Source organism: Vanacampus margaritifer, chromosome 6 (genome assembly GCF_051991255.1).
Source record: "Vanacampus margaritifer isolate UIUO_Vmar chromosome 6, RoL_Vmar_1.0, whole genome shotgun sequence".
In the NCBI taxonomy this organism is placed as follows: domain Eukaryota; kingdom Metazoa; phylum Chordata; class Actinopteri; order Syngnathiformes; family Syngnathidae; genus Vanacampus; species Vanacampus margaritifer.
Genome location: NC_135437.1, coordinates 15,020,964 through 15,044,851, shown reverse-complemented (window position 1 = coordinate 15,044,851; position 23,888 = coordinate 15,020,964). Strand labels below are relative to the sequence as shown.

Sequence of the window (23,888 nt, the reverse complement as noted above, 5' to 3'; positions counted from 1 at the left end):
TCTGGTTATTTCTGAACTCGACTCTTTCCCCAATTAGAAAAGTGCTTGCTCACACTTGCCACATTGATGTCAGGAGCTCCCCACAATTTTGGGAATCCCCGACAGCTTTTTCCAAACATTTTCTGCCTTCTACATGCCCCTCGCCAATTTACAGTTGCCGCACCCTCGTCACCCCGGAATCATTTTGTGAAGCCAATCCGTCACACTTCTGACTGGCGTGTAACTAATGAGCCTTCACATAAAGAAGTGAAAAGTATTTTTGTCCCGAAGCAAATGTCTGAATGGGGTGTGTTTGGTGTGAACATTGGCAAAGAAAAATATGCACATTACAGTTGTCAGGATACATGTACTTTATTCATATTGGATGTATGCTTGTTTACATTTATACAAAAATACAGAATACAGTAGAGTTCTCACCCAGAGTAGCAGCTGGGCATTCATCATCATCATAATAGTCATAATAATATCAATATCTGCCTTTTTGCGGGCCCACCAGACCACTTTACTGTCTGGAAGTTTGGATTGTCCCACTGTGATATTAAAAAATAAAATAAAAAATGGCGTTTATGACCAGTAGGAACAACAGAATTCAGGAGGCGGGCAAAAGTTGTCAAAACAAACACACCGCCGCCATGTTTTCATTCACAGCTTTTGTCAAAAGTCAACATGTGAAGAGAAAGGCGAGCTACGTCGCAGGGAGGAGGGCGAGCAAAGGGCGGAACTGTTGCAGTAGCATCTCGGGAACCGCGCGGGACGAATGAGCTGAGTTCCTTTTTGCGACAACTAACAAGCGACCACGCTAAGATAACCACAAACGGGCCCCCATCGGAACGCCAACGGGCGAATTCCAAAGGTGAGGTGCGGTCCATTCATCACAAGTACTTGAAACAGGAGTTCAGAACATGATCAGCGTCCGTCCAATCAAACACAAGGCACGAGGGGACTCCCATTCATTCAAAGTCTTTGATCCATTTGATTACAGTGTGGATGCTGTTGGCATAAGCAAGAAAGCAACTCATTGTGATTAAAGGGAATGCTTATATTATGTTATTGTATAAATAATGCAGAGTAGATATGACTCACAAAAAAAATAATCAACTGCAACCTGATGTTTCCACAATACCTGAGACTAATATGGACAATTGTGAGCTATATTTTTTGTTAAATCTTTTTTTGCTTGTTTTAAGAAAAAAAAATTCCATTCAGTTTTTTTATTCAGTTATTGTGAAATAAAGGAACATTTTGGTGAGCAATAGCACTTTGATCATTTGATGACCAACTTGGATGATTTGAGCATATAAATTAACATTTTTATTTGAACATAAAATGTCATTTTCAAATCATTTTTTTTCTAATTTAGAATAAACCCAGTACCTGACACCATCATGGACCATTTAAGTTGAATTTAATTACAGTTCAACTTTTATATTTTTAAATTAAAACTTTCTCTTTAAATTTATGTACATGCGAGTTGACGTCACTAAATAAAATGTATATTAAATACTTTATGTTTTGACGATACCTGATACCATCATGGACAATTTTAGATTATTTTGTTTTTGCCTTTAAATTTACTTTATTTTATTTAAGTGCTGCAAATGTTAAAAAATTACAATTTTAATGTAAAATGTAAAATTTACTTGGGAGTCTAAATGAAATAAAAGTAATCAATATTCCTTACACTTGTGTTTAATTTTTACATTTCATTATTTGTTTTTAAATTAAGGCCAGTAATTCAATTTTAATACTTATGTTTTGCCATGTGAACAGTTTTGAATGTAAAATAAACCACTTTTAAAATATATTTTTTAAATTAAATATTTGGAACATTTTTATGTCTACCTGGTCTACATCTACAACAAAGTTGAATGCAACATCTGTAAAGCATGCGTATGTATTCCTAATGATGATTCATGCTTGTAGCTTTAGCGCGGCTAGCTTTAGGCACATCAAAAGCCGTGTGGAGAAGCGGAAGAAAATGGACGCCTGGCTGAGGACGTCTGTTGTTTGTTAGCTGCAAAGCAGCCGTCCAGAATGACATTTTACAGGGTTAGCCTTCACTGGCGCTACGCTAATTGACGTAGCTTTTCGACTTTGAGGTAAATGAGATTTGATTTGAGACAGTAAGGCAAAATAAAAAATAAAAAAGGGGAGGGATGCACATGGCTTTAATATCATTAGGCTATGCTAGGCAAAAGGCGCTAATGAGCATTCATGGCTCTTTTTTGCATTCTTACATTACAGTTCTTACAGTTAGCATAACAGCTAGCATGTGTTTCGAAACAGTGGAACCTTCAAAGCCGAGAAAGGACAAAGAAAGAATATAATCAGGAAGTGAAGACTCAGATTGTGTGACATTAAAGTGGACAGCGGTAGCAGCCACGCTTGTGCTGCTACTGGTGCGGCTGTAGTCTGTTTACGCCTCATTGGTTTTACAGCGGTTAACATCTTTTATATAACGACAGCAAATAATGGAGCTTAAAATATGGCTTGCACAATTAGTAAAGCTTTTACAGTGTCCTTAGTACAAATAATATGCATTATTTCCCATGGTTATCTTTTTTAAGAAATTTAAATATGACTTAAAGACCCCGTAAAGTGCCTCATAGGCCTTCGTATTTGAAGACAACTGCTGAAAATGCGCAAATACCAAGAACTACAGTATGTGGGTACTCATTTGTGGAGAGATTGTGTTCAACTGTTTTCACTATTTCAGGATTCCAGAATTTTTAGGCATAGTTAAATGGGTGCCCACTGACATACTTGGTGGAAAGGGTTTTAGCGCATTCAGCTGACACACCCACAGCATTTGAGAGCGGAGACAATGACTTGAGTTTTCACCCTTTTCAGTCTCATTGTATACACTTGCCGTTTTTTTTTTTTTAATGTGACAGGTTTGTTAACGATACTCTTCTCTGTGGTGTGTCAAATTTATTATTACTTTTTAAAACTTTTATAAGGATTTCATTGATGATAAGTGATAATAAAAAATATATTTTTTAAACAAAACGAGAGAAAAAAAGCAGCAGCCCTGTAACAGATTATTTGCATAATTTTTTTCCTATTAACAATAGTTTATTTATTTATTTATTTACACTTGTATGACAGATAAGAATATTTTTAAAAAATAACCTAGAATGTTATTTGCATCATTTCCTATGGGGATAATGTTCCTAAAACAACAAAAACTAACAATTGTAAACGTCTTTTATAGCAGTTGAAAACGTTAAAAATGTATTTATTTTATGGTATGATTATTTGCAGTGTGTCCTTGAGACCAAAGTTGCTGTTTTTTTAAGGTTCCACTGCACATGTTCCTTTTGCCCTCTGTAATGTTTGTCATCTTTTCCCGCCCCGTGCCTTCAGCCAACAGTCCGCTGACTCCTCCGGGGAATGCGTGCCAAACAAAGAGGTGCTTCTGGAGTGCGGCAATAAATAAATAGAGCGTACAAGCCCCACGAGGAGACTAAAATAGAGACGATGGTCTTGTGGAATGTGGAGGAAGAGTGTGTGTCCGGTGAGTGGAGGTAGCGGGGGGGGAGAAACAAAACGTGGTCGTGGTCACAATCCGGCATTCTCTTCTTCTTCTTTAAAGTTTGTGAGGATGCCATCAAGTCCGGGAGGAGAAATACTGAGGGAAAGGGCTTCTAATAGGAACAACAGTCTTTTTTTTTTAATTGTTGGTTTTCTTACTCCTCAAGGAATGAACCCAGTTTTAAAGCAAAAAGGAAAAAGCGTATCCATACAGTAGAAGAATCGTCGGTGGTTGGTGAAGCAGACAAAATGGTGGTTGCTGCTGGCGGTCGGAGTAGAGAGAGCAGTCCGGAAGCAGTTTCTTTTTTTTTCTTTTTTTTCCATCTTTCTTTGAATCACTACTGCGGTTACTCCTCTGTGGAATGTCACTGTCGTCACCTGGAGAAAAAAAAATGAAGTGGGGTCAAATGTGACTGCCATAAATCTCCCAATATTTACACCGGTTGAAATAAGACTCCCTTACAAGCTATGAGAGTTGTGCAAGTTCAAAAGAGAAATAGAAATCCTATAAAAGTTGCACAGGTTCAATTAAGACTACTAGAAAATGTCCAAAGGTTGCAAAGGTCAACACAAGACTATTGCAAAAAACACAGAAGTTGCACAAATAAGAATCTAGTAAAAATGTTCGCATTCATAACAAGACGGCCGCAAAAGTTGCTTAAAATCCACCAAAAGTTGCATGGGCTCCAAAAAACTATGATCATGTTTTTTGACCCAGCGTAACTTTTGACAGATTTTCAGTAAAGTCCCCGCCCCCCCCCACAAAAAAATCTAATGATTTAAAATAAAGCTGCCATAAATCCCTTAAAAAGTTGATGCAAATGAAAGGAAATTGAACATGAATCTCAGAAATATATAGGTTAAAATCAAAGTACCTTAAATATTCCATAAGTTGGGCTGTATGAATGATAAATGTTTGCTCAAATAAGAATATTAAGAGAAAAAAAAGTTTTACTCAAAATGAGGTCTCAAAAGTTGTTAAATTGAGATTACCATAATGATTCTTTTCAGCTTTTTTTCATAATAGTTTTAGGTTTCCTTTTTTTTAATGTATTTGTCAAGTCAAAGATAAATAATAAAAAAAAGGTCAATAAATATTGCGTAATAAACTAAAGTGCAATTCTCAAACAACTGCCTTTGGTTCTTCTGTAGCTGAGGACGTACAGCAATACCAAAATAAACACATTTAAAATTAAACCCAAAAGCTCACGTATGATATTAATTGACAAAAACAAAGGACATTTTCCACCATCATTGTAGTTAGTTTTAGTTTTATAAATGTAAGATGTAGTTGCAATTAGTTTGTTTTTTTTTCAAGCATTTTTTGTTTCGTTTAAAAAAAATCAATTCCATTTTTTAAAATTTGTTTTCATAACAATCTTGACCCAAGGATGACAAAATAATGCAAATAACGGATAAAAATGTCTGCTTACCAGCTGAAGCATTTGAGGGTTCATTACACAGTTTCGATCACTTTCAACTTGTTTCTGGAACGCGAGCAAAGAAAGAAAAGAACGGCGTCAGATGGGACGGGAAAGGAGCCAAATCATCTTTTTGGTAACAAAGCAGAACGAAAACATACTTTTCTGTAATTTGTGAAGCTAGCGGGGGTGCACTCCCTTCTGTTCCCGTGAAGAGAACGTCTTCTCCGGGAGTCTGCGGAAGATCTCGGCTATTCCGTCGCGATCTGAGCTGCTCGTGGGAAGATGGAAAATCATTTTGAATACTTATGATGACATAACATCACAGCGGCTTGAAAGGCCGCCGGTTGCTGCGGTAAATTCCAGGCAAAGATGAAAGCACCGTAGGTGGCTAATAAAAAAAAAAATCTGACTCACCTTCCATACCAGCAGCAGAATGAGAGCCAGGAATGGAATGAAGAGTAAAGACAAAAGACTTTGTTCCACAACCTCTGGAAGCAGACGCGCTTCTTGGTCTGCACGCAACAAAAATCAGCCTTATATCATCAAAAGCAAAAAGTGCATTAACGGCGAAATGAACATCAGCAACAACGCAAAACACCAACAATAGCGACAACATCAAAAGCATCCAAAACAATCAACAACAAAATGAACGTCAACAGAATCATAATAGTGTGAAAAAGTTGGAATGTTACAATTAAGCCAATCTGGTTTGAAACACTACTGTACTGTACTTTGAAATCGAAAATCTGACGTTTGGAGCCCTAACACAAAACTTTAACCCCGGCTTGAGGCCTTCATTCGAAAAATCTTGGCTTGAAACCCTTATTTGAAATTATTTTGATTAAAGCCCAACCAATGCTTGAAAACCAAATTTGAAAACCTTGAGCCTTATTTAAAACCCTAACCCTGGCTTGAAACACTACTTTCAAAACTGAGCTTGAAATCCCAATCTAATTTGAAAGCCTAACACTTGTTTAAAACACTAACCCAGGTTTGAAACCCCAATTTTAACCCTTCCTGCTAAAAGGAGAAAAAAAAGAAGTATAACTGTAATAAAGAGGCTACACTTGTGATTAATCCCTTGGAATGTTATGTCATATTATGCTTCAAAGCAAACATGGCGAATCAGCATTTATCTGTTATGCTGCAAGCAGTTTTAATATCCGTTTTTCCCACAATCTTGTTCTTGTTCTTTTAGTAATATTAAGATACTTTTTTTAAATTTCTTTTTTTTTCCCCTCGTTTGTTTGCAAATGTATTTTCTTAATTATGTGAAGCAGATTTAGTTGGCTTGTGTTGAAAAGTGCTATATAAATAAAGCTGCCTTGCCTATCAAAAAGCTCGATAAACCCTCCTAAGTTGTGTCATTTGTTGTTTGCAAATAATATTTTTATGGGATGAAGAAATTGGGTTTTGTTTTTCCGTTGCATGAAAATGTCCAAAAACAATATTCATTCCTTTTTAACTCATAAATCACATACGCATGTGAAATATTTCTAGAACAGTTCCCCTGCGGTTTAAATCAGTTCATGTGACGGTTGTATAAGAGACGGGGGTCAATTGGGTCACGTGAAAAGTTGAACGTTTTGAAAACGGCGCAAGCTAGGGTGAGTGGCAGGGTTCAGGTCAACGAGCACGTCTCCGAGGAGGAGGTTCAAAGCAAAGCGACGGCACCAAATGTTCCCTCCAAATCTGTCACACACACCAGCTGGACTGGTTTCACAGCCACGCACCAACAAGTCACACACTTCAAACAGTCAAGCATGCGGGCTTGGCGTGGCAAGAACACAAGAAGAATGAGAAGACGTACGTGTTTGGCAGTCTGTGGACGCGTCACATTCGGAGCTTTTGCTGCTGGACGACGGCGATCCTAAAACAAGCACACGCCAAAAACACATTCATTCATTGACAATTAATACAGAGGTGCTTTAAGGTACGAGCGCGTTCCGTTTAACACTTGCAAATGACACAAAAATGGATTCATTGACAACTAATTGATTATTAAATTCATTCATTCATCCTCCAAATTGCTAATCCTCACTAGGGTTTGATGATTACTTTGATAATCAATAAATCGTTTAGAAATAATGTTTCATTTAAAATGGTCCAATTCCTTTCATTGTATTTCAACCTCTCAGCAGTAGAAATTGTCAGATTTTCAGTCCTCCTTGAAAGCAATTGGGCCCTATTTTCATGGCCAGGGCCTTTGTAGGATGGAACCCAGCCGACTCTCGACCAATCGAAGCGGCTCCCCTTATTTTCTTTAACTTCAGGGCACAGTTAATGTCTTTATATTCTGTTTATACGATTAGTTATTACAATTTATACAATACAGTATCAGAGTGACTGATAATGAATGAATGCTTTAACATGATAATAGTCATATTCTTATGAATTGAAACATGGAATTATTATATGTTGCCTGTAAAAAATGAAAGCGAGTCAGTTAAATTTAAAGAATACATGCACATCATGGCGCATGGTCAGGATTAGGGATGTTCGATACCACTTTTTTTTCGACGATAAGCAACTCTTGAGTAGTCACCGCTACTGATACCAAATACCAATACCATTAGTAAATAAAATTCCCCACCCACAAATGACAGATGATTTTAAAGACACACCTACATATCCCTATATAATATTTTTCCTTAAAATTGCATGAAGTTAATGGCAACTTTGTATTCATATAATTTCTAAATTTTTGTCCCTGATAGTAAAATGGCCGCAGGAGGGCGGCCGATAATGGTATCAGTCACCGCTGTGAGTACGATACCTTAAAATAAGACCGGTATTGGCACCGATATTGGTATCGGTAGTCACCCATCATAGTCAAGATGATACCACCTCTGCCTCAATTTGAGCCAGGACAATATGGAGGACCAAAACTAAATGACTAAAAGTGAAAATAAACGGATATAAAAAAAATATACAGTAATTTGAATATTAAATCCCCCCCCAAAAAAAACCCAGGAAAAAAAAAAAAATATATATATAAATACATTTGTATTCAATTTTTTAATTATATATTTTTTTATATTCATTATTATTTTTTACTTTTAGTCATTTATTTATTTTTAATGTTGGCAGTTTTGGTCCATACGGCCAGGACAAAATGTTATTCAAATGAGGGGGCGGTCCTAAGCCCGTCTTGGGTTGGGCTCCGTCGTTACAAACGGCCTTTCATTGGTCAAGTGAGCGGGTCACCGACTTGCATGGAGAGCTCCAGCAATGGACGACTATCTGAAAATTGAAAATCTAAAATTTACAATAAATAAATGACTAAATAAATAAATAATGGGAACATTGATTTGAAGCATTATGTAAATAGATTTTCAAGCTTGATCACTGTTGTCAGCAGCTAAAATGCTAAACAAAAATGCTAATTCTACCCAAACATACCAATAAATAGCTAAACCAGTAAATTGGATGATGTTTCCAGAATGTACATATCATAATGGAATTTCTTCAACTGTGAATTATCTCTTAATGGACAGGTCTGAGCGAGATGGCCTCAGGTGTGAAAACGGTGACACATTTGTAGCGTTCGTGTTTGACGCTGTGGTGCAGGAAAATTGTGTGGAATTGTGAAACATCAACATTTGATTTGGCCGAGACAAAAGTTCCAGTTCCTAAAACAACTTTCCCAGACAGCCGAGAAGCACTCGTTCAAAGTTCAACACAAAATGTTCTGGAAAAATATGCCTCGAAAAGTCAAATCAAGGGCGATGATAGAAAATATCAGCGGACTTCAGCTCAGTGAGCAACTCGCTTGTTTTGCGTGTATGATGGTGCTACAGATATGTCGCAGTGGGATGATAACATAAGAGTAAAGGTAGAAACAAAGTCATAATATTATGTTTTTCATTATATTATGACTTTATCTTTGTTGTAATATTAGAAAAATTGTTGGAAATTATGTGAAAAGTGGTAAAAAAAAATCTAAAAATAGTTATGCCGAGGAAAAAGTTACATTTTACAAAAAATATAGAGAAAAGCAGAAAAAACAAGGAGTTGTATTAAAAAAAGTTACAAATATAAGGTTGCAATATTACAACAAAAGATTTAACAAATTTTCCCCAAAAAATTCAAAAATCACAATAATACAAAAAAAGCAGTAAATTATGAGAATAACTACAGAAAACAATAAAAGTTAGAAAAATAAAATAATATTGAAAAAAATTTCATTTTATACGGAAGCGTATAGCATTCACTTGAAAAAAAAAAAGTCCTGTTTTTCTGACAATTTTTTTGGGGGAGCTTTGTTTTTTTGAGTATTTTTTTGTCTGTTTTATTAAAAAATTGTACCCAGTTTTTTAAAGTTTTTTTCCTGTTTAAAAAAATATTTATTTTCTTCTGTTTTTCAGAATATTATTTTTCTGTTTTTCTGAGTAATTCTCCCGTTTTCATAAAATAATTATTTTTCTGTTTTTCTAAATAATTTGTTTTCTGTTTTTTTGAATATATTTTTTTCTCCCTGTTTTTCCGAATACTTTTTTTCAGTCTGTTTGAAAAAAAAAAAAAAAAAAAAAACATTCAGTAAATCAGAAAATAATATTCAGAAAAACTGAAAATTAAAAATAAATACTCAAAAAAACAAACCTCCCGCCAAAAATTGTTAGAAAAACAGGAGTTTTTTTTTTCTCAAGCGAACGCAATAGGCTTCCGTAATTTTACAAGACTAAACTTGTCACATTACAGAAACAAATGTTACGGGAAAAAAAACACATTATTACTTGTAAAAAGTTATGTGAGAATAACGTGCTAATATTGCAGCAAAACAATTGCACTTTTCCAAGTACTGATTAGCGCATGAAGACATACCTTTTAAATATTGTTCTGTCTGCGTGTATGGCGTAGTGGGACAGGGAGGAGGCTCGCAGTCATCAGAGTCGTCTCTGTGCTGCGCGCTGGCCAGGAAGTCGGACACAAACTCAAAGTATTGCTCCGTGGGCCACCGCTCCTCACGGTAGTGGCACTCAAAGTCGTACATGATCGCCTCCTAAAAAGAGCAAGCCACAACATTAACTCAATACTTTAGCTTTCCCTTTCAATGTGGATGTAAAATGTGTAATTTGTTTTTATTGAACAGTAGCAAATGTTCACTCAGTTTGAATCTGATGCCTGTAACACGCCCAAAAACAAAAACAAAAAAAAAAGGACGGGCATATTGACCACTACATTCAATCACTCCGTACGTCTTTGATACTAATTGTTGATGTATTGTAGGTGTAATTCTTTAACATTCTGGATTGATGTGAGACAGGTCTGGACTGCTGGCAGGCCAGTCTAGTACTTGCACTCTTTTACTATGAAGTCATGCTGTTGCAAAGCGTGCCAAATATGGCTTGGCGTTGTCCTGCTGAAATAAACAAGGACGTCCCTGAAAAAAGGCGTTGCTTGTATGTCAGCATATGTTGCTCCAAAACGCGTAAGTACCTTTCAACATTATTAAATTAATAGGGCCTTGAACAGAAGGCTCGTTGTTTTAACACCCCCCATAGCATAACAGATGCTTCCTTTTGAACTTTAAGCAGTCTTTTTCTTCTTTGGCCCGGAGGAAACAACATCCATTATTTCCAAACAATTTGAAATGTGGACTCGTCAGACCACGGCATACTTTTCCGCTTGGCGTGAGTTCATCTGGGATGAGCTCAGACTGAGAGAAGCCGCCGGCGTTTCTGGATGTTGCTGATAAATGGCTTTCGCTTTGGATGGTTGAGTTTAACTTGCATTTGTGGACGTAACGACTGTGTTAACTGCTAACACTTTTCTTTAGTGCTCCTGAGCCCACCTGGCAAATATCCTTTGATGCCAGTTGTTAACGGAGTGCCGCCTGAAGGATTGATGGTCACGGGAATTTCATGTTGGGTTTCGGTCTTGCTGTTTACATGCAGACATTTCTCCAGATTCTCTGAAGCTTTTGAGGATCTTATGAGGAAATCCCTAAATGTCTTGATATTGTACATTGAAATTTTTTATTTAACTATTTGCTTTCTCAGTTGCTCACAAAGTAGCGAACCGCGCCCCATCCTTGTTTGTGTTGAAGCGAGCCTTCTTCTTTCTAACGTGTTGCAGGCATCAAATACAAAAGGAGAGAATATTTGCCCAAAAAACAAAAAAACGCTCATCAGTTTGATTGAACATTACGCCTTGAAAAGGATTTGCAAATCATTGCGTTCTTTTTGAAATTCATGTTTTAGACATTGTGCCAACTTCATTGCAATAGTAATAGTGGTTTGCACAATAAATGAAAAATAAATCAATAAACAATTCTTACCACGGAGCCCATGTTGAGCCGTAGCTCTTGGAGCATTTGTATAAATATGCTAATGTCTTTTCGGTTGGACGAAATGTTGCCAAACTTGTGCGCTAAGTCTTGTAAACTCTCCTCCAGGTAGAAGACGTTGAGCTTTACCCAGCACATCCCACCCTAAAAAATATTTCAAAATCAAACAAACACAAATCAATACAGGAAGAAAAATGCTAACAGCAACATTTGTACCTTTTTAATGTAGTAAAAAAAAACCCAATGTTCGTACAACGTTACAACAGTTTTAGGTATTATTACAACTTTATTCTTGTAACATTAAAACTTTTTAATGTGGATTTTTTTTTTTTTTTTGCCCTTTTTTAAGTTACGGCTGTAGCCTCATAACAATGCAACTTTTAAAAGTGATACTACAACTTTGTTCTTATATTAGACTTTATATTCGGAATAATAAAAAAAACTTTTGTACAAAATATTACAATTTCAACAACTTATCAATGCAATCTTGTGATTTTTTTCTCGTAACCTTACGACTTATTTTGTTTATAACATTGCAACAACTCTCATAACAGTACAACAACTTTTTAGTATATATTTTTAGTTATAATAATGTTACAAATTTGTGCTTGTAATATTACAACGTACCATTCCAACATTTTTGGATAATATGTCTTTGTTCTCATAGCATTGCAATTATTATTATTATTATTTTTTAAATATTCTCACTTTATTCTTGTAGAATTAAAATTTTCTAAAGTATTATAATTTTTTTATTTTTATAAATTATGATTTACAGCCTTATTCTTGTAACATTACAACTTTTAAATGCTACAGTATATTATGATTTCAATCTTGTAACACTATCATTTATTTTAATTTTACAACTATATTTTAAAAAATGCCAACTTTTTAACGTAACATCATGACTTTATGCTAAGAAATCTTGGGAATGTTATGACTTAAATTTTACTCTATTTTTTTCTCTCTTAAAAATTTAGGCTTATTGCTTATTTTGTGGACTATTCTTGTATCATTCCAACTTTTTTGTTGTTGCTATCCTTCACATATGTGACTTTTTCGTGGTGTTTGGGACTACGTTCACATTTGCATTTGCGTGCGACATTTGACACAAAGCTGCTCACAAACGTTCAAACGTCACCAAATGGTTCGACTGAGGGAGGGAAAAAAAGTCTTACCTCGTCTTTCGGAACGTAATGTACAGGAATTTTGTAGTCTTTGGGAATATTATGTTTCTGTAGAAAGACAACAAGACAAATAAGGTGAATGTTCAAATACAAAAGAGCAGTAAACATGAATGGAAACGCAGATTACCAGGCAGTCAAGTAGGATTCTTTGAAACAACAATTGTCGAGGCCTCTGCATCTAATTACTCTCCTAATTATGTTGAGGCTTGGTGACTCTTAAAGCAACAGTGCACAATAACATCCAGATGATCTTTGTCAGTAACGTCTCCTCAAAGAGAGATTCTCAACACGTCCGTGGACAGCAGTTCAGAGAAATATGAAAAAGTTGGAATTTCCAGAGAAAATCAAATTATTTAAAAAAACAAAAGTTAATGTTATGAGGAGGAGAAAAAGGCTACAATGAAGTTGCACTGTTAGGGAAAAATGGTTCAATGCTGTGGCAACATTACAAAAAAGGTAACATTTTGTGGGATATTATGACATATTATAAGATATTATGAAATATTATAAGATATTATATTATGAAACTGTTATGATATGAGAAAAAAGTCGGAAAATTACAGAAAAAGAAGTTGAAGAACGTTACCCAAATATAGCTAATATTGGGTAAAGGTTACAAGAATAAATGGCCAAAGTTACAAAAAAGTTGTTAATACGACAATAAAGTTATTTTACAAAAAATCATTCATGAGAACAAAGTCATAACACTCTGATTTTACAAGAAAAAGTTATTTTACAAGAATTATTTGTAATATTGCTCCAATAACACTATAATATTATGAAAAACATTACAGGAATACAGTCCTGATGATATTACAACAAAATTTGCAATTTATTTCAATAATAAAGTCATGAAACATAAAAAAAAAATCTAATTTAAGTTAAAATTACATTAGAAAAAAAGATGTCACCGGAGAAAGTCACAACATTACAAGGACAATCTTACACAAAAAAAGTCGTGAAATTCAGTTTTATATCAAATTTGATTAGAACACAGTTGTAGTACAATTCGAATGAAGTCAAAATACTATGGAAAAAAAGATGTAATGCTGCAAGAAAGATGTTAACAGTACCGGAAGAGATTGTGATTTTATGAGAATAAAGTTGGAAGTAAGCCAAATGTGATTCTTTTAGGAGAAAGTCAGAGTAGACGTTTTATTGCAAGAATAAAGGCATGATATTATTTAACTATTCTTTTGTAGCATTTGTTCTTACCAAAATCGACAGTCTCGACACGTCATCTGTCACTGGGTTGACGTCAAATTTACTTGAATGCACCCCGAGCGTGATCAGCAGCAGTAAATGGACACAGACGCGTATCCGAATCTGTCAAAATCACAAACAAACAACAAGTCAGTCACAACATCACATGAGCTGGGAGTCCATTCTGATGGAATTTTCCAATTACGGGACCAGACGACTATTCTTAGAATTGTACACTCTATTTTATTCTTAGGAACAATTGAGAAAAATAAGCAGCGGTCCTCACTGATATTGTTAGCAAACACACAACAAAAATTTAGTAATTTTACGACAACAAATTCATAAGACTGAAAAATAAGTTGGAATGACACAAGAATAAAGTCAAACAGGCATGAAAAAAGTTGTAAAGTTACACAAATGCTGTTAAGTATAATTAAGTATTGTGGGGAAAAGTTGAGTTAATGACACATATACTATGAAAAAAGTCGGAAGAATTGAAATGTCAGAAGATTATGATTAAAAAAAAAAAATCTTTCACTAAATAAAGTCATAATATCACAAAAAATATATTTTTTTCTATGAGAATAAAATCGTAACGTAAAAACAAAGTTGAAATATTGCAGAAAAAGAATGTTTCAAGAATAGAATGGTTAATATTACTGAAAAAAATGGAATGCTACAGTAAAAATGTAATGAAGTTACAATTTTTTTTACCAATAAAGTTATAACCTTACGAAAACAAATGTTGAAAGAAAAGTTGTACAGCTGTGAAAACAAAATAGTGAGTTTGAAGGATAAAGTTGTAGTGTTATGAGAATTAAGTAATAAAATATGAAAATAATTATGTAATGTAATGAGACAAAAAGTAAAAATATTACAAAAATGCCTTCTATCCATTCATGCCATTATTGTTCGTAAAGTGAAAAATAGTGCGTGAACCGGGAGAATTTCTCTACCAAAATTTACGACGTAAACCACGGACGTCCCACTGTATTCCAAGAAAAGGTTTTATAAGAATTAAGTTGTCATGTTTAAAAACAAAAGTCATAATATTATGGGATTTTTTTTAATTTAGAATATTCTATTGAAAACAGTTATAAAATATATTCAAAAGTCAGAATAATGCAGCAAAAGTGTAATGTTATGAAAATAAAGTCAAATTAGTCAAAACATTTTTACAAAAATGAATTTTTTTTATAGGTTGTAATATAATGTAAGGAAAACTATCATGCTACTAGCGTGACGTGAGATTACAAGAAAATGTTGGATTGTTACATGATTTATGAGTTGACATTTTTTGGGGGGGAAAAAATAAGCAAAGTCTTGCTTGCTTAAAATGTGATTATATAAAACCAAGTAAAAGTCATGCTGGGTAAAGAGCACAAAAAGAAATCAAAGCAAAACTGCTAGACACTTTCATACTGTACATGCTTAACCGCGCCAGCCCCTTATCAGGCTACCATCTACTTTTGGCGCCAAGTTGGCGCGGTCTTGCGCACCAGATTTACACTGCCTTCCAACAACATTTAATACTTATATAAGTGGTTGATAGTGCAGACTTTTCTGCTCAGATTCATAAATGTCACAAGACATCTGCAGCTTTAAGGAAGACAAATTTAAATGTTTGTTTTTTTTACACTACTACTTCATTTAGTGAGATACAACTTTTCATCGAAAATATGACCAGGTAGAAATTTTCCTCTGGTCGAATCTTTTTTTCTTCTTTTTTTAAATTCCTTCATATTTAAAGAATAGAAAAATAAAATGACCCTCTCTATGGTATCTGTCAAGCTTTTTTTTGGGGGGGGAGTTCTTGTGAGAATTGTGCCACTTGCTGATGGAGCCTTGTCCTCCACTTAGCTGTCATGCGCTACTGAACGCTAGCTGTCGGCCTGCAGGCCTCCTCTGACCCGCAGCAACGGATCGCGCTTGTGCAATTGCTGACATTGTCTGGTGTAAAATGGCCACATTCTACACCTCATATAAACACATGGAAGAGCAATATTGCAAACAGCTGTCTATGTGGTAAGCTCGTCTTTGGGTTGACTTATGTCAGTTTAAAAACATTGATAAATAAATACAAATATAATATTATATATAAATATAATATAATATTATATTATATATAAATATAATATAATATATATAAATAGAATATAATATAATATATATATATATATATATATATATATATATATATATATATATATATATATATATATATATATATATATATATATATATACAGTATATGTACATACAAAACAAACATAAATAAATAAAAATAATATCATAATGTAATATAAATATAATATAAATAAATGTAAATAAAAACATAAATAAAACATAGGTCAGCTTACCCAAACAAAAATAGTTGGTATAGTTGCGATGACTTTGACAACATGTACAAGCTGCGAATGATCACACTTGGGGTGGATCAGTCCTGGGCCGTAGCTAGTCATCCAAATGCCAAAGGCAAACATAATCACCTCCCCCCACACCCCACACCCCTCAAATGTGAAAAGGGATACTGTATATTCAAACCTGTTCTTTTTCAAGATACACACTTAGCGATAATCGGGATAAATTTGAGCATTTTCCCCTCCCTTGCGAGCAAAGTCAGCAAAAGCCTGATTGTTGGATGCATCTGAAAGATGATCCACACGAAAAACAGTCATTAATGGCTGGTAATGTACAGAAAAGTTCATCCAAACTAATTGGCAGAACCTTCATTGTGCAACAAGACAATAACCAAAACACTACCAACACAATAAATGACTTCATCAGACAAATCATCAGTGCAAAAGGTCAATCACCGGACCCTAACGCAATAAAGCGCCCAAGTTAATTTGATCATGCCTTTTCCAACATTTTTGCTGACTTGGGGGGGAAAAAAGTGGGTAGCTGCAAACAAAAATCTGTCCTCAGTTGTTGAACACATCTAAATGTAAATGCTTTTGTCTCATATTCATCTTTTGATCTGAAACTCAAATGTTTTCAGCATACAACAAAATCAAAGGAATTTCAATTGACCATGTTGTTCCAATACTTTCGGAGGGGACTGCATGCCATCAAAATTGAGAGGGGCCAAGTCCTTGACTCTGTGATTGTGATGTGAATCGGAACAACAGCCAATCAGGAAGCCTGGCAGTCCAAATGACTTGGTGAGAAACGAGGTACACTCTGACTGGTCATCAGCCAATCACAGAGCACATATAGACAAACAAGCATTCACCCTCGCACAATCTAGCGTCTTAAATGAACCTAAAATAAGTATTTTGTTTATTTATATTGTCTGGCGTAAAGAAATTCTCTTTCTTATCTGAAAACACAAGATAAAAGTAAAGGTGTCATTTTTTCAGCTGTTATCATTAGCTAATTTTAGCATTTGATTAATGAACATGTTGTTTTGATTGCCATGTCTGGGGGATTTTCCTTTTTTAGAGCGCAAGTTAATCAATCAAATCAATCAAGCCTTTATTTATGTAGCACTTTTCATACTTAAAAAGCACTGCAAGTGCTTAACAAAACAGACACCAGCGGTCACTGACCACCCCTCGAACCCTCACTCCTCATAAAACTTCTCTGTTCAAGTCCACATTTGCACGGGAAGACTGGAGCCAATATTCAAACCCAGAACTTCAGCACTGCAAGGCAGCAGCCTTATCATTAATTCCCGCCTTTGAACTTTGGAATAAATCAGACCGGATAAATAGCTACAACTTTCCCTGAACAAGCGTCGAAGCAGCCTCAAGCTCGCCTGCCCAGCAGGCTTCTTCCACATCAATCCAAGTTGACTCTAAAACGCTTGCGGCTGTTTGGTCTGGTTTCATTTGGAAAGTATTTCCCGACCACCGGCGGCGGGGCTCCCCGAGGGCTCTTAGCATCCACTGGGTTGCGACATGAAGCGAAAGCTATCAGATGACGGCATGTAACGGCGGGCGGGCGTGGCCTCCGCTACGCAAATACTGCTCAGTCACAGCGGAGATCAGTGAGTTTCTTGCCCAAGGACAGCACAAAGCGGATCCGCTCAGTGCCTGACAGTCACATGAAGGATGCCTTTCCAGATCTGACGTTTCGAGGGGAACATCATTTATCGCCTTAGAAAGCACATGAGAGCGCTTTGTTTTTGCAAGCGCACACAAGCTCTGCCCTTGTTGACACTGAACAGTTAACTGTTGTTTTCTGTTAACAAAAGACGTATGTTAGGTTTGTTTTGCCTGTTTGGGAATTGGCCAGAGCGCTCTGTGCCATGGTGGGCGTTTGGTGGCAATTTAGTGGTTGAAAGTCATTAAACTATACACCTACTGGAATTATTAACAATTAGCATAGGGAGTGTTAACGGGATTTTGATGAATTCAATCCAGCGAATCTGTTTCTCTTGTAAGCCGATTTTAAGGAGAAAAAAAAGTCAAGTACTGCAGCAGGCTGAATGTGTATGTGAAAATACCAAAACGCAGTCAAACCAACCCCTGCGCAGATTTAACCAGCACCTCATGTTAAGTTGTTGTCAATTAGGTGACTAAAAACCTAATTGTCAGTTTAAGAAAACATCTTTGATTAATTGAAGATTCAGATGACATTGACATTTACAAAAATATGCAGGTTGATTAAAAACTAGTTATTGTTATTAAACTATACATTAAGTTGTACCGTGGTCTTGTAAAAAAAAAAAAAAAAAAACTTCTAGCAACGGGTCATGGGTGCAAGGCTGTTTTAAATTGCCCACATCACATCTTCCGCATGGGAGATCTTGAAGTTGATCAGTTGTCATGCATGCACCTCCGCGAGTCTGTTCCCTTTTCCGTAATGCCAAGTCTGGACAAACTGCGCTCGAAGCCCTCCTCCCCCTGCAAGCGAGGGAGGTCACCAAAACTGGCCACAAAAATGACGAGTGATTGCATAAACACTTATGGTACTCTTGATTAAAAACTCAATTGTTGCCAATGTTTAGAAAAAACATACTTTAGCTTAAATGTTGCAGGGACGTAGCCATGTTGTCAGAAGTGGGGAGCGAGGCACATTTTTCAGGAGTGAACTAAGATTTATGAACAAATAATCGTTGTTGCGCATTCTGTGTAGCCAAAAAAATGACACGGACCTTCTGTCAAACTGCTTGCGGTAAAATGCAATGACAGCAATGAAGAAGTAGCCAAAAAATGAACATTTCAAATGGCTACGCTAAACTAAAAAAAATGGGTGAAACATTGTCAGCAATTATATGGAAAGGCGTTGAAAAAGATTTGAAAGAGTCCAAATCCTCTATTTCTGCCTCTCAACAACAACAACTTTCATATTTTCATTTCCAAAAAAAAGAGGACACTCAGCCTGACCTCGAGATACTTGATACTCACTGTCAGATACAAGATGCCATACATTCAAACTATTTTAACATATGCCTTCTCTGTATGGGGAGAAAATAAAACAAAATAAAAAACATTACTCTCTTTTGAAGTCTTACATTTTACTTCGAGCGGGGTTCGTGCCCGTCGCCTCCGGCGCGGCAGCTCAACACTTGCCACTAGCTAAAGTTCTGGGCCACCGTCAGCCAGTGCGCAGTCTACAAGCCACAGTAAACGTTGCAGTGCACTCTGCCTCCCATTTGCCGCACAACGAAAAATGGACAATTTCAAACCCGCCCGGATGCCCGGAAAGAATGTAATGAAGTGAATATCTCCCTGTAAAACAGCCCAATTCCTCACAAAATCAAGCTAGCAATAGCAATGGCAAACACCATGTAAAGTGAAACAGCCAGTTAATCGAAGCACATCCACAAAGCCAATCTTTCTCTTTTTAATTGAGGTATGAAAATCACCAAATGTTGTCACTTTTAAACCTACAGTATAGGTAGTGTAAGCTTTCTGAAATGAAAGAAATAATTAAAATAAATAGAAAAAGGCAAACGCTTTCAACTTTCATTTTAGCCTGGGGCAGGCAGTGCCTACCTTGCCTACCCTGACCGCACGTCACTTTTATAGAAATACATTAAACCCATAGGGAAATGAAAAAGCCCCATTACAAATATAGTGTAGTGTGTATAAGAGCCATAATTAGCATCTGTGAGGGCCCTAAACGACTCCATTCTATTTTAGCACCGCAGCTCAACGACGTTAATGAGGCAATTAAGCGCACTGCAAATGTAAAAGATACGAGAGCCACAAACATATATGAACCACAGATATAAGTAATATTACAACAAGAGTACTTACTTATTCTCAGAAACGTACAACAAAATGGCGCTGCCGGAAGTGATGAAATGAGAAAGACACGGGTCACGGATGGAACAAAACTTTCATTCTCCCCTGTCTTACTGACAGTTCCTGTCTGAAAAAATGGCCACAAGAGCGGAGGCCGATACCAGTATCGATATCCATCGCGAGTACCCATACCATAAAATGTGGCCTGGTATCGGCCCGATGTCGATACCTGGTATCGGTCCTCGCTCATCCCTAGTCTCAACTAAAAATACGCTCAGATTTCCTCAAAGAAAGCAAACCAATTAATTGTGTTTGTGTTTTAAGCAATATGACAGTCATGGACATAAGCTGATGAACAATTTTGCAAATTTTTCCCCAAAAATTTAAATCTCAAAATCTGTTGAGGCCCACAAAAACCTTCAATCACAATTCTGTTCACCACATGAGATGATGATTATTAATTCATACCCATGTTCAATAAATATGTTCAAAGCAACACATTTGGAACAGAAGCTAACGTGTGTTTTTGTTTCGTGTATTAAAATAAGTAGCAAGCAAGCTGACATCATGTAGGAAACAATATCAGTGCCAGTATCAGGGCTCCGATTCTCTGTTGTCTTCCCACAAGAAAAGTGAGCGACAGGTTACATGTTTTACTTTACACAAAACATCTCAGAATGCTCATATCTTTTTGGTCTGAAAGGACTGACGTTTATGTTTAAACAAGATCACCCGAACCACTGTGTCAACTAAGTCAGAGATTGTTTCCCAAGATGCACTGCAGGTGTTTATCTAAGGCGGTACCTGAAGCTCCCAGCAAGTTGAGCCTTGTCGGGGATGTTCTTTTTGGATTGCCACACTGATCTCGCAGCGACTTGTTGCAATTTGCGTGAAAAGTGCTTACGTCCACACTTTGCGTCGCTCACAACAGGAAGAACGGCGAGCGGCGCTCGCGTCCGAGGCAGCAGGAAGGACGCAAAAAAGCCGTAAAAACAAAAACAAAGAGCAGGCGGGATGTTATTCAAATCCTAATTGTCATCCCAAGCGTTGTTTTAGGGATGGCTTGAAAGGGGGAAATCTATGACTAGCTGCTAAGACTGCAAGACAAATACTCTTGCTTCAATGTTTGGAAATCAGCCAAAACACACGTAGTCTTCAGAACAAAGCTTATTATTCTTTAAAGATGTGCTGAAATCCCTGCGAGGCGTCTTGTTGATAGACTCCGCTGGGGCCAACAAGAAAGCTAACTGACTCAAACGTACAATCACATAATCCACATAAGCACCTTTCATACAGTCTGTCAAAGCTGCGAGCGACAGGGAGCTGAGATTCCGATGTTTAACTCAGCACACCCTTTCACATAGGTGTCATAATGCCTCTGTTAGGCCTCAGATACCCCCTCGTAAAATTGCTTCGAACCCTTCCATTACGTGTTGGAACTTTTCACATCTAAAAGCCGTTTTTATTACCTTTTTTACATAGCGGCTGTCACGCATTTGTTACGCCTGTGAAATCTCTGAAGCCAGGAATTTGAGAAAATGGCATGACAGATTACTTTCAACACGTGGAGGGAAACGTGTGAGTACGGTATAAAATAGTTGTTGTACAGTGACAATTGTTTTCAAAACAACAGGCTATAGATAGTATTTACATGACGTCATTTGCCCCACATTGTGTGCCGTTAACAGGTTCATGGAAAGTCGAATGTTAACGGACAAAGAAGTGTCCGAAATTGCAAAGATGAAAGGATTTCCAAACAACAAAGTCTAACAAAGTGTGTTCTGACCATTTTGATTAAGGTAAGTGTCATTGTAAGTTGGTAAAAAAGTTACATGTGAGCCTCTAGCTGTGGCTAGCTCTGGCTAAAAATAGATCTGGTGATCACAATGTTCCAATTTTGAGATCTCTCCAAATAACCTCCTTACGGTCTTTTATTTTCCTTTCCCAGTAGCCCAAAAGTTGAAATTGTTGTAAAAAAGTATGAAAGCAAGTGATGAATGTTGTTATTGTTTTTTGTTGTAACATGCTAGCGCTAGTAGCTAGCGCGGTCGGGGAACTAGCTAACTTGGTTAAAAAGTAACCCAAGAGTCTTCACCTCGAGTTCACAAATGATCAATGCACATAGCAACCAATAACAGCTGAAAGTACAGAAGACGCAAGAATGTCTATAAATCTAGCATTTTAATCTGTATTTTAGTCCAAGAAAACATAATTTTATTCGTCTAGTTTTAGTCAGCAAAAACTGTCAACGTTTTAGTCAGGACAATCATTTTACCCATGTATATTTTTTTTGTCAGCGGATAATGTTGAGCATTTCAGATCTAAAACTATTTCACATAAAATGTCTCTCTCTCAATTACAGTATGTCAACAAGTGGCTATGGCTCCATACTATGAGGTAAGTTAGCCAGTATTAGTTAGCGGTCGGATTAACATTATTGTTGGAACGTTATGGCCGTTGGGTTAATGTTACGTTGGAACTATAATTTATTTGATTTGATTTTTTTACCTTTCAGCGTGACTCCACCTCCTGTCCGGCCCATGTTTGTGCATGTTGCACTCGCTAGCTGCAGATTTGAAAGGGGGTGTGTCACTGTGTGTCACATGACATTGTCACAGTGACCAATTAGCACAGACAAGAATGAACTAAATCAATTATTTTGTTCATGAACTAAAATGTCCATAGATTTTAATCTAGTTTTTATTAAGTGAAACACATTTTCGTCTCGTCTTCATTAGTCGACGGAAATGCATACTGATTTTGTTGAAAATAAAAACAAAGACTAACATAAATCAAACATAAACGTGCTGAATCTGACACATTCAGCTACTGGTAACACAAACAAATATATATATATATATATATACAGTATATATATATATGTCCTATAACTTCATTAACTGCGCCACATGATGCATTCTGGAAAAAATATGTAGTGCAGGCCAAAAGTTTGGACATGCACACACATCTCATTCAATGTTTTTGCTTTATTCTCATGACTATTTACATAGTAAATTCTCACTGAAGGCATCAAAACTAAGAATGAACAAATGTGGAGTTATGTACTTAACAAAAAAATGTGAAATAACTGAAAACATGTTTTATATTCTAGTTTCTTCAAAATGGCCACCCTTTGCTCTGATGACCGCTTTGCACACACTCTTGAGCATTTTCACTCATCTTTCAAGGCAAACAGAATATTGTGCGCTATGACTACGTAAACATGGTGGATACCAAATGAAAAATAGGATTCCATTCTCTCATTACAAAGAAAAGTATGATTCTACCTTTTTCCATTCTTTAGTAATCACTATTTAAAAATAGGTCATTTGAGTGACATCAAGCTATAATGGAAAAATTCAGCTTTTTTGTGAAAAGGTACATTTTCTGCACAACAGTGACTTTGACACTAATATAATTAGACATTCTGTGAATTAGATTTAATGTGACAAACGCTTTCATCACGTTAATTAGGAAATGAATAGCTGTGATATGATTGTAATTGTAACATCAAATACAGAACATCTGTTATTACTGCATGCGTGCGACACTTATAGGATGTACAAGTCAGCCAAGACAACTATAGTTTGGAAGTACATACACAATTTTAAAGGATGAACCTAACTATAATGTTTAGAAGTGAACTTAATTTGACCCCTCAACTTTTGACCTCATGCTCAACTGTTCAGCTTTTCAATATTTGTTTGCAGAACTTTGTGTTTTCCAACAAGGAGCTGAAAACTCACAACAGATGTTGGTCCAAAACATTACTCTGGACCAGATGCACAACATCACAAGCGGCGTCTTACGAGTTTCCCCAAAATAAAACTTCATTCTTCACATGTGACAATGTGGTATGTGTAATAGGTATATTTAATAGTAAGAGTTAGAGATAGAAATATCATCCCAAGTGACTTTTTAATTAAAGACAAATCGATAGCTCGTCCAGCCAACTGTCAGCCGTTAGCTTCAGTGATTCAACTCACATTTTGATTTGAAACACCAGCGAGCCAGTGCTACAAAAGAAGATGGAACGTTTATACACTCAACGAGA

The 23,888-nt window shown here is 36.2% G+C and overlaps 1 protein-coding gene across 4 annotated transcripts in view; it reads right to left on the bottom strand.

Moving 5' to 3' along the window:
* Positions 1-332: 332 nt before the first annotated feature.
* The window catches only part of kitlga (kit ligand a), a 72,528-nt gene continuing 48,972 nt past the window's right edge, over positions 333-23,888 (bottom strand). For 3 of the 4 annotated variants that reach the window (XM_077567806.1, XM_077567807.1, XM_077567804.1), the window contains 8 exons: positions 13,650-13,760; positions 12,426-12,482; positions 11,239-11,391; positions 9,783-9,960; positions 6,769-6,828; positions 5,373-5,470; positions 4,968-5,226; positions 333-3,912 (listed from right to left, as the gene is read on the bottom strand). In XM_077567806.1, coding sequence (XP_077423932.1) covers positions 5,011-5,226; positions 5,373-5,470; positions 6,769-6,828; positions 9,783-9,960; positions 11,239-11,385 — 699 coding nt within the window. In that variant the 5' untranslated portion in view covers positions 11,386-11,391; positions 12,426-12,482; positions 13,650-13,760 and the 3' untranslated portion in view covers positions 333-3,912; positions 4,968-5,010. The remainder of the gene's footprint in view (positions 3,913-4,967; positions 5,227-5,372; positions 5,471-6,768; positions 6,829-9,782; positions 9,961-11,238; positions 11,392-12,425; positions 12,483-13,649; positions 13,761-23,888) is intronic. The other variant, XM_077567805.1, reaches the window with a different exon arrangement.